Genomic DNA, 11,848 nt, shown 5'->3' with positions numbered 1-11,848 from the left:
ATACTAATTGAGTGCATGTAATCTTCTGACCCACTGGGAATGTGATGAAAGAAATGAAAGCTGAAATAAATCATTCTCTCTACTATTATTCTGACATTTCACATTCTTAAAATAAAGTGGTGATCCTAACTGACCTAAAACAGGGAATTTTTACTAGGATTAAAAGTCAGGAATTGTGAAACTGAGTTTAAATGTATTTGGCTAAGGTGTATGTAAACTTCTGACTTCAACTATATATACATACATAGCTACAGCTTTTATGACATTATTAACATTAGAATTCTGTGTGTATTATGGCTATAATGTACATGGACAGTTTGGATATTTTATTCATTTATTTTCATTTGGTTCAATAAAAACTATCTGGCTGTTTTTATCTAATTATAGGAAAACAAACATTTACTAGATCTATATTCCTCTAGTGATTTATCACTTGTAGACCCAAAACTAAGTCTTAAAATATTTTTAAAGTATTTTTTGTAACTACTTTTCCCTCTCAGCTGGGCTCAGAAGGCCCAGAACAGCGCCGACATCCCACAATGCAACACGTTCCACAGGGGTAAATTGCGCCTGCGACCTCAGCTCTTCCTCTTTGGACCTACGTCTCCTCAGCTACAATGGTGAGCCCAAAATGTTCTCGTCCTAATCCACACCAATCTATCTAATCCAAGGCGAATAATTGTAGAAGAAATGATCTGAAGGCCTGTATATATAATTCGCCATTAGATCCACAAGTTATTACAGATATTATTGTGAACAAAATGCTAAAATATATCATTTTTTTGTGTTTTCGCATACCTGATAGTCGTAGCAATGGCCGCCCAGTACGTGCATGGCTTTCGGCTTGGCGTCAGGTTTCTGGCTGGCTGAAACCGAGTGTACTGTTAGCAAGCTACAGCGGAGTGTGTGTGTTTTTTGTAATATTGCAGCAGTCACCAGACCCAAAACATGGTCCGTGTCAATAACTCGTTATAAGCAAGCAGCTAGCCTTTTCTAGCATGCTAATCTGCGATGGCTAGTTGCTTGCCTACACTCCCAGTCCGTCCTCGCTGCTTTCACTAGAGGCGGCGGCGTGGCTAATGCTAGCTAACTAATATTCGGGGAAATGCCTGTAACGGTGAGTAACGTTATTCCAGAGTGTGGTTGTCAGACGTTGGCTGTTCCGTCTTCTGCTTTCTCTATGCCGAGAAGTCAACGGGAGCGTTAGTTGAGTGCATGGGCTTTTTGTCTACAACTTGGCTAATCGCTAACTTTATGGTTCTGTAATGTTGCTTAGGAAAAGACTGTCGTTGCCGTGCTAGTCAAGTTGGCTGATTGTTTTGGCATTGCCTCTGTTTAGATATGCATCTGTGTTTGGGAGAGCTATTTCCTATCACAGTAAAGTGGGATTTGCTAACTTGAGAGTTGTGTATGGATAATTGTATTTAATGATGTTCTTCCTCAGGCCAAGCGCACCAAGAAGGTGGGGATTGTGGGTAAATACGGCACGCGTTACGGCGCCTCGCTCAGGAAGATGGTGAAGAAGATTGAGATCAGCCAGCATGCCAAGTATACCTGCTCCTTCTGTGGCAAGGTACAGTCCACACCTCTAACACATACACCTGCTCCTTCTGTGGCAAGGTACAGTCCTGCAGAACTGTTCCTGATGTGTTAATAACAGGACAGAACGGAGGTTAATAACAGCACCTAATTGTTTTTAATCTTCAGACCAAGATGAAGAGGAGGGCTGTTGGTATCTGGCACTGTGGGTCCTGCATGAAGACTGTTGCTGGAGGTGCCTGGACATACAAGTAAGTCGTGCTGTGTGGGTGAGAGGGTCTGGACTGTGGGTGTTCCTGGTCGATTCTCCCCCTCAGATCTGTTTGCTGTCTATCCTCTAGCCCTCCAGATTAGAACTAGCTGGTAACGTTTACGTTTTAGTCATTTAGCAGATGCTCTTATCCAGAGCAACTTCCTGTTCATCTTCTGATGGCTAGGTGAGATCCATGTCAGTCATAGTAAGAGGGAACAGTCAGATGCTGCAGGTGTTAGTTCACAAGAGGCTTTCTGGGGGGGGGGGGTTCTACAATGCTGTTTGTGGCGGTAGGGTTTTGTGTGCTTTTGGAAGATGGGCAGGAACTCTGCTGTCCTAGCTTCAGGAGGAGGCTGATAACACCATCGAGGTGCCAGGACAGAAAGAAGCTTTGCGGGAGCTGCCCTCTCGTAGGGTTGGAAGGGCCAACAGACCTGAGGTGGTTCGCTGGGTTAGTGTGCAGGGTTTGAGCGGAGCCTAGAGGTAGAGAGGTTCCTCTTGCTCCTCTGGGGGGGAATCGGAAGGCTATAATTTAGTGGCTTTCTTTYCCGATCTGGAAACAATGTTCCAGCAGGACTGGAACTAAAGCCTGCACCCTCAATAGTCCATCCTTGGTCTTATGCTGTTTTCACATGTCTCTCACTCTTAGAGAAGGTCAGAGAAGAATCAGAGCCGCACAAAAAGCTTATTTCTCTCATATGTAGTGCACATGTTTGTTTACATCCCTGTTAGTGAGCATTTGTCCGTTGCCAAGATAATCCATCCACCTGATGGGCATGCTGAAGAAGTGTGCTCTCGTGGATGAATCTCGGTTTCAACTGTACCGGGCAGACGGCGTGTATGGCGTCGTGTGGATGAGCGGTTTGCTGACATTGTGAACAGAGTGACCCGTGTGGTTATGGTATGGGGCAGGCGTAAACTACCCACAATGAACACAATTGCATTTTATTGATGGCAATTTGAATGCCCAGAGATACCGCAACGAGATCCCGAGGCCCATTGTCGTGCCATTCATCTGCCACCATCACCTCATGTTTCAGCATGATYATGCACGGCCCCGTGTCACAAGGATCTGTACACAATTCCTGGAAGCTAAAAATGTCCCAGTTKTTCCACGATCCGCATACTTACCAGAACCAGAAATGTCACGTGTTAAGCATGTTTGGGATGCTCTGGATCAACGTGAACGACAGCGTGTTCCAGTCACCCCCCCCCCAATATCCAGCAACTTCACACAGCAATTGAAGAAGAGTGGGACAACATTCAACAGCCTGATCAACTCTATGTGAAGGAGATGTGTCACGCTGCATGAGGCAAATGGTGGTCACACCAGATACTGACTGGTTTTCTGATCCACACTCCTACCTTTTTTTAGGGTATCTGTGACCAACAGATTCATATCTAAATTCCCAGTCAAGTGGAATTTTTTTTTTCTTCCCCCAATTGACTGATGTCCTTACATGAACTGCCTCAGTAAAGTCTTTGAAATGGTCTGTTTTTTTGTTCCGTGTGACTATACCACTGGGACATGACTGTTGGGAGAAGATGGAGTCATATGGGCCCTGTTGAAATAGTTTGGAAGCACATTTTATTTCTTCAAGGTTTTGTAGGAAGGACTCTGCCATCTYTCCAGTCATATCAGTTCAGTGATTTGTCCTCGGAAAGACGTGTCAGTAGTGTTGAGTTCTAGCAGTGTTTCCGCTGCAGTCATTTTAGCTGTGGCGCTGCACAATGGTGAAATCCACTACGCCCCCAAAACTATGGGAAGACCAGGCGACCCCATAGTAGTACAGTTTATCTATTCACCCAAGTCGACTGGCTTGTTCTATGCATGAGAATAGACTACTAATAATTTGTGAGTTATGATTTAGGCTAATAAAATTAACTGAGCTTTCAATGCATGGATAAGGGCTTTTAGAGAAGGCGGTGTCCCATTTCTTTGCATTAGGGAGAAATGTGGCCTAAACACACTAAATGCAATTCTACTATACTATTGATTACTTTGACGGTAGTTGTTAGTATAACTTGGCTTTAATACAACACATTACAGGGTAGCCTACTCTGCTGACTTAGACAAACAGATCATTAAATACTACATTGACCCCTTGATTTTTCCCTCCACACACATTTTACATTATGACGCTACAAGCATGGCACACCTGTATTTGGGGAGTTTCTCCCATTCTACTCTGCAGATCCTCTCAAGCTCTGTCAGGTTGGATGGGGAGCGTTGCTGCACAGCTATATTCAGGTCTCTCCAGAGATGTTGGATTGGGTTCAAGTCTGGCCTCTGGCTGGGCCGCTCAAGGACGGACACCTAAAGGGGGTCTGAAAATTCAGAATAAAATYGCTAAATGACCGTAAACAATTCCATATAGCTTAGTAGAACCCCCCCTGGCTTAGACTCGTGTGGGTAAAAAAAAAAACTTGGATTGCTGTCAATCCTATTTATATGTAGCTACCGTGACTGGATGGTAAACCACATACCCGTGTGCTACACATCCTGGTGTGTCACATCCACATCCTGCTGCGAACGTTAATTCCGTTGCTATCCATGCAGGTAATGCGCCCGGCTTCTTTGGGAAATCTATAAACTATAATATAAAAAATGTTTTATTCGTACCCAGACATAAGGACCATCCCACCTGTGAATATTATGGTCAGAAATGCTAATTTTGACCTTGAGAGAACAACTAAACTTAAGTTAGCTAGCTGTTTACTAATGCACAGGAAGTTCTTCGGAGTTCCAGGGTTCACTTCCACTCCTCAAAAAGCCATTAAAACGTCTAAACTATAACAAACGCAACAATTTCTACTTTTTTAGAGTTACAGTATGTAAGGAAATTAGTCAGTTTAAATACATTCATAAAGCCTTAGTCAGGGGTGCAGCCATGGGTGTGCCTTGGCTGGAATAGGCCCTGCCACTGGGGAGCCAATCAGAATGTTGGGCTTTATTACACACACTGCTCAGCCCCCCCCAGACAATCCCGCAGGTGAAGAAGCCGGTTGTGAGGCAAGTTGGACATGCTGCCAAATTCTCTAAAATGACATTGGAGGCAGCTTATTGTAGAGAAATTAACATTAAATTCTCTGGCAACAGCTCTGGTGGACATTCCTGCAGTAAGCGTGACAATTGCACGCTCCCTCAACTTGACATCTGTGGCATTGTGTTGTGTGACAAAACTGCACATTTTAGTTGCCTTTTATTGTCCCCAGCACAAGGTGCACCTGTGTAATGATCATGCTGTTTAATCAGCTTCTTGATATGCCACACCTGACAGGTGGATGGATTATCTTGGCAAAGGACACATGCTCACTAACAGGGATGTAAACACATTTGTGAACAAAATGTAAAGCTTTTTGTGTGTTAAGTTAAGGATTGATGTTTTGCTCATGAAACATGGGGACCAACACTTTACATGTTGCGTTTTTATYTTTTAGTTCGGTGTAAATTGTTCCCCTCTGTACTTAACCATTGTTCCTCTGTTCCAGCACGACGTCTGCAGTCACAGTGAAGTCGGCCATCAGGAGACTGAAGGAGCTGAAGGACCAGTAAAGGGTTACTGGAGGACCAGACAGTAGTTTATCCCGAGCTGGACGCTGCCTCATCAAACATCCACCACAATAAAAAGCAGTCAAGAGAGGAACGTCTGAGTCTCTGTTACTATGTTGTGTTGCTGATTTACTTCTACGTTTTTCATTTAGCAGACTCTGATCCAGAGCCACTACAGTAGAGAGTCATTTGGCAGACTCTCTGATCCAGAGCCACTACAGTAGAGAGTCATTTAGCAGACTCTGATCCAGAACCACTACAGTAGTGAGTCATTTGGCAGACTCTCTGATCCAGAGCCACTACAGTAGAGAGTCATTTAGCAGACTCTGATCCAGAACCACTACAGTAGTGAGTCATTTGGCAGACTCTCTGATCCAGAGCCACTTAGGTAGTGCATTCATCTTAAGGTAGCTAGATTGACAACCACACCTTCCCTCAAAATAGTTCTCAACAAAGTAGGTGTGGTTAATGTGAGTTGGAAGAGCTAGGATTTCGCTGTCCTGATGTTACGGGAAGCTTGTTGCCAATCCTGATGTTACGGGGAAGCTGTTCAGCCAATCCTGATGTTACGGGAAGCTTGTTCCAGCCAATCCTGAGTTAGGGGAAGTTGTCCAGCCAATCCTGACGTTACGGGGAAGCTTGTTCCAGCCAATCCAACGTTACGGGGAAGCTTGTTCCAGCCAATCCTGACGTTACGGGGAAGCTTGTTCCAGCCAATCCTGACGTACGGGAAGCTTGTTCCAGCAATCCTGACGTTACGGGAAGCTTGTTCCAGCCAATCCTGACGTTACGGGGAAGCTTGTTCCAGCCAATCCTGAGTTACGGGGCTTGTTCAGCCATCCTGACGTTACGGGGAAGCTTGTTCCAGCCAATCCTGACTTACGGGGAAGCTTGTTCCAGCCAATCCTGACGTTACGGGGAAGCTTGTTCCAGCCAATCCTGACGTTACGGGGAAGCTTGTTCCAGCCAATCCTGACGTTAGCGGGAAGCTTGTTCCAGCCAATCCTGACGTTACGGGGAAGCTTGTTCCAGCCAATCCTGACGTTACGGGGAAGCTTGTTCCAGCCAATGATTTTGTATAACGGTGCTTTGAGAAAGTATTCATGACCCGTGGCGGCTGCTGAGGGGAGGACGGTGCTAATAATGGCTGGTACGGCGCTAATGGAATGGTGTCAAACACATAGAAACCATGTGTTTGTATTTGACACCATTCCACTAATTCTGCTCCAGCCATTACCATGAGCACATCCTCAATTAAGGTGCCATCGATACTCCACATTTAGTTATGTTATACATGTAGCCGGAATTCAACATGAATACAACAGTCTAAACCAAGTACACACACTATTCCATAATGACAAAGTGAAAACATGTTTTTAGACATTTTGGCCAATTTGTTAAATTAATTATCTAATGTAATCTATTACAAAAATATAGCGAACGATGGAATATGGAGAAAAATGCACAAAATTCTTCCTGAATCTCCAACACAGGAACGCTGACAAAAATAATTTGCAGAAACTCGTTGCTGAAAACGGAGTCATCTGATTCTCCAAATTATATCTTAAAAGAGGAAGCAAATTATTTTAGGCAGATGTTCTTTTTTTCCATCCCATCTTCTCCCACTGAATGAAGATTACGGTAAGGATTTCTTTACAAATAATATAAAACATTTAAAATGAACAAATGTACAGAAAGATCAGTGTGAAGGCCAAATTAGAGGAATAACTTTCTGGGGCTATTACATCCTTTGGAAAAACCCCAGGGCTTGATGGCATACCGGTAGAGGTCTATCAAGCCATTTTTGATACACTAAAAGCTCCATTGTTAGATTGTTTTAACTACTCCTATAGAAATGGTAGTCTTGTCAGGTACTCAGCAGGAAGGTCTGATTTCTCTATTATTAAAACGAGACCCAGATGGTAAATATAAAGACCCAGTCTATCTAAAAAAACTGGAGGCCCCTTACACTTCAATGTTGTGATGCAAAAATACTATCAAAATGCATAGCACTCAGAATTAAAAGGGTTTTACCAGGTATTGTTCATCCTGATCAGACAGGTTTTCTACATGGACGATACATTGGAGATAATATACAACAACTAATAGAAATAATAGAACATCATGAAACATAAGAAGCCAGGAATGGTATTTATAGAGGATTTTGAAAAGGCCTTTGATAAAGTAAGACTGGATTTTATTTATAAATGCCTGGATTTTTTCTTTTTCAGTGATTCTCAGCATTAGAGGATTAGAAATCCAAGGCTTAAAAACAAAGGTGTCCATGTATGCCGATGACTCAAGTTTTATATTAAGTCCTTAAGCTAGATCCCTGCAATGTCTCATTGAAGATCTAGATAACTTTTCTGTACTCTCTGGACTAAAACATAATTATAATAAGTGTACAATATTACGTATTGGATCTTTAAAAAATACAACTTTTACATTACTCTGCAGTTTACCTATAAAATGGGCTGATGGTGAAGTAGACACACTTGGTATTCAGATCACAAAATATATAAATGAGCTCTCCACAATGAATTTCAATAGAAAATTAGTAAAAATAGACAAGATCCTGCAACCATGGAGAGGTAAATAGCTGTCTATTTATGGAAAGATTGCCCTGATTAACTCCTCATATGTCAGTTTACTCACAACCCACCCAATTCATATTCATTATATAGATATGCACGCTTTATTTTGTCTGGTTTAGTGTCCCAGATAAAGCAAAATATTTTTTGCTCGTATGATTTGAAAAACGAATCATCAGGAGTAGGCAGGCAGCACCTTATGAAATATTATTAAATATAAAAGCATTAAACCTCTCTCTAAAACCTTCACTTATTCAAAAGTTTTACTTGAACCCTAAATGGTTCTCCAGTGGATTACTAAGAAAAGCTTTTGCCTTAGTGCAGATTGCCATGTCTCATTTTCGATTAATTGAAAATGATACTTTTTTCAAAGTATCTCTCTTTTTCAAACAAGTATTGCAGAGCTGATTACAATTTCAATTTCATTCCCCTGAAAAGATAAAACAAATATTATGGCTGAACTCAAATGTGCTGGTTGATAAAATACCTCTATTAATGGGAAAGATGTTTCAAAAGGGTATTTTGTTCTTAAATGATATTGTAAATTGGAATGGTAGAGTTATGTCCTTCATGGAGTTATCAGAATTGTACGGGAAGGTCTGCTCAATCCAAGAGTACAACCAAATGATTACAGCATTATAAAAATAGCATAAATAGTAAAGTATACCAGTTTCATTTGAGAACCAGGATGTTGACAAAATAGTTGGGAAGAGATTTTTGATGTACCGATTCCATGGTACGAGTTGATATATAAAACAACACAAGATTCAAGACTTTGTACTCTTCAGCTAAAATTATTATATAGAATTCTTGCCACCAACAAAATGTTGAATATTTGGGGCATAAAATCATCGAAGCTCTGCAGATTTTGTTGTGAGGATACAGAATCAATAGACCATCTATTTTGGTATTGCCCTCAGGTAGCCTGTTTCTGGTCTCGGGTTCAGGAATGGCTGAAAATGCATAGCATTGATCTGAAATTGACCCTAGAAATAGTACTGTTAGGAGATCTGGTGAGACTGGGTCAGTCAATTACTAATATACTAATACTCTTAGTAAAAMTATTTATCTTCAACTCTCAATCTGTGGATTCTACTRGATTAGATCGATTGAAATTGTACGTTAAACATCACAGCATAGTTGAAAGATATGTGTTGAGTAGAAACCCGAAGAGGGTGTCCAGCAGAGATAAATGGGATGGGCTGAGGGAAGCTGAGGGTTGGTATATGGAATTGGAGACAAGTGGGAGTGGAGTTGCTGTGTGAGAGATAGAATGACGGTCAAAGATAAAAGCTTTTTTTTTTTAAGTACGTTTGAATGACAGAGAGGGGCAGTGTTTTTACAACTAATGCCGGTTTGCCTGAGGCTGATGCCGTGCAGGTGTTTGTACACATACACACACACTCTCTTTCAAATAAACACATACAACACACACATATATGTAATAGTGCCAGACATGCACACAAACATATACAGTTGGCATTGCTGTTATGATTTCAGTTGTCCTTGATGTCCCTTGTTTTTTATATATATATTTAGTTGTTGTAGTTTATTTTTTGCATTGTTGTTTGCTGTTTTCTTCTGTCTTTTGTCTCTTTAGTTCATTCTCTTGGTTGTTGGTGCATTGGGGGGTTCTTGGGGGAATGGAATTCATTGTATTTTTTATTTTTATTTTTCTTCTTGGGGGGGACTGTGGGAGGGGTGAGGGACAGCTATTGGGGAACTGTGGGGGGATCTTGGAGGGTTCGGGTTCACGTTTTTTGTCCTGGTGGGAGATCTGTCAACATGCCCTTGAGCAGGGCATTGACCCTGGATGCTTCTGTGTGTTGCTCTGAATAGGAATCTGTTGGATGACTGGTATGGTGTAGTTGTTGAGCTGCTTCACTGCAAGTATATTGTATGTTTCCTGTCTAGTTAAATAAAGCWAAAAAATTTAAACAAAAAAAAGAAAATCATTCAAAAATTAATTCTCCCCCTACAGAAAATATAAGAGACAAGTGAAAAAATTAGAAATATCTATATTTTTGTATTTGTATTTAACTATTTTTATGTTGTAGTGGGGATGGTAACATTAGTACTCTCTAAATATATATATTTTGTATGTTTAAGTATGCATTAAGGTGTCTGTAATAGAATAAATGTGGCTTCCAAAACCTGTTTTAAGATTGAGGAAGAGTACCAAGATGGCTGCCCGGTGGCTTCAATACAGCATCCCCCAATAGTCATCCAGGGTTTATACACATCGTTGGTTCCAAAATGCACACTTGCATTCTTTCAAAGGTGATCTTCCAAGAATACCTGAGAGAGAGCATACGGTCTAGTATGGGAGAATGTAGTGTGTTCCACACAGTTTTTAAACTCTACTGTTTTTGCCATTACATCTTAAATGTACAGTCGTGGCCAAAAGTTTTGAGAATGACACAAATATAAATTTTCACAAAGTCCTGCTGCCTCAGTTAGTATGATGGCAATTTGCATATACTCCAGAATGTTATGAAGAGTGATCAGATGAATTGCAATTAATTGGAAAGTCCCTCTTTGCCATGAAAATGAACTGAATCCCCCAAAAACATTTCCACTGCATTTCAGCCCTGCCACAAAAGGACCAGCTGACATCATGTCAGTGATTTCTCGTTAACACAGGTGTGAGTGTTGACGAGGACTAGGCTGGAGATCACTCTGTCATGCTGATTGAGTTCGAATAACAGACTGAGAGCTTCAAAAGGAGGGTGGTGCTGGAATCATTGTTCTTCCTCTGTCAAACATGTTACCTGCAGGAAACACGTGCCGTCATCATGCTTTGCACAAAAGGGCTTCACAGGCAAGGATATTGCTGCCAGTAAGATTGCACCTAAATCAACCATTTATCGGATCATCAAGAACTCAAGGAGAGTGGTTCAAAGAAGTGCTGTGAAGAGAAGCTTCAGGGCGCCCAAGAAGTCCAGCAAGCGCCAGGACGTCTCCTAAAGTTGATTCAGCGGCGGGATCGGGGCACCAACCTGTACAGAGCTTGCCTCAGGAATGGCAGCAGGCAGGTGTGAGTGCATCTGCATGCACAGTGAGGCAAGACTTTTGGAGGATTGGCTGGTGGTCAAGAAGGCAGCAAAGAAGCCACTCTTCCCAGGAAAACATCAGGGACAGACTGACTATCTGCAAAAGGTACAGCAGGGATTGGACTGCTGAGGACTGGGGTAAAGTCATTTTCTCTGATGAACCCCTTTTCCGATTTTGGGGCATCGGAAAAAAGCTTGTCCCGAGAAGACAAGGTGAGCGCTACCATCAGTCCTGTGTCAATGCCAACAGTAAAGCATCCTGAGACCATTCAGATGTGTGGGTTGCTTCTCAGCCAAGGGAGTGGGCTCACTCACAATTTTTGCCTAAAAACACAGCCATGAATAAAGAATGGTACCAACACATCCTCCGAAGAGCAACTTCTCCAACCATCCAGGAACAGTTTGGTGACGAACAATGCCTTTTCTATGGAGCACCTTGCCATAAGGCAAAAGTGATGACTTAAGTGGCTCGGGGAACAAAACATCGATATTTTGGGTCCATGGCCAGGAAACTCCCAGACCTTAATCCATTGAGAACTTGCTTTCAATCCTCAAGAGGCGGGTGGACAAACAAAAACCCACAAATTCTGACAAACTCTAAGCATTAATTTATGCAAGAATGGGCTGCATCAGTCAGGACTTGTATAAGAGAACACAACAGTGTGTGAAAACCTTGTGAAGGACTTACAGAAAACGTTTGACCTCATGTCATTGCACAACAAAGGGTATATAACAAAGTATATGAGATAAACTTCTTGTTATATGACCCAAATACTTATTTTCCACGCATAATTTGCAAATAAATTCAATAAAAAATCCTAGAATGTGGATTTTCTGGATTTTTTTTCCCTCATTTGTC

At 41.8% G+C, this 11,848-nt stretch overlaps 1 protein-coding gene across 1 annotated transcript; it reads left to right on the top strand.

Annotated features, from left to right (window-relative positions):
• The first annotated feature begins 512 nt into the window (after window positions 1–512).
• On the top strand, window positions 513–5,435 carry LOC112076270 (large ribosomal subunit protein eL43). The gene is made up of 4 exons (XM_024143108.2): window positions 513–620; window positions 1,445–1,573; window positions 1,708–1,790; window positions 5,285–5,435. The coding sequence occupies exons 1-4, from the start codon at window positions 618–620 to the stop codon at window positions 5,346–5,348; spliced, it is 279 nt and encodes a 92-aa protein (XP_023998876.1). The 5' UTR covers window positions 513–617; the 3' UTR covers window positions 5,349–5,435.
• The last annotated feature ends 6,413 nt before the right edge of the window (window positions 5,436–11,848 follow it).

This window comes from Salvelinus sp. IW2-2015, unplaced genomic scaffold (genome assembly GCF_002910315.2).
Source record: "Salvelinus sp. IW2-2015 unplaced genomic scaffold, ASM291031v2 Un_scaffold3655, whole genome shotgun sequence".
Lineage (NCBI taxonomy): Eukaryota > Metazoa > Chordata > Actinopteri > Salmoniformes > Salmonidae > Salvelinus > Salvelinus sp. IW2-2015.
The sequence above is the reverse complement of the archived record's forward strand: the minus strand, read 5'-3'. Positions and strand labels throughout refer to the sequence as shown.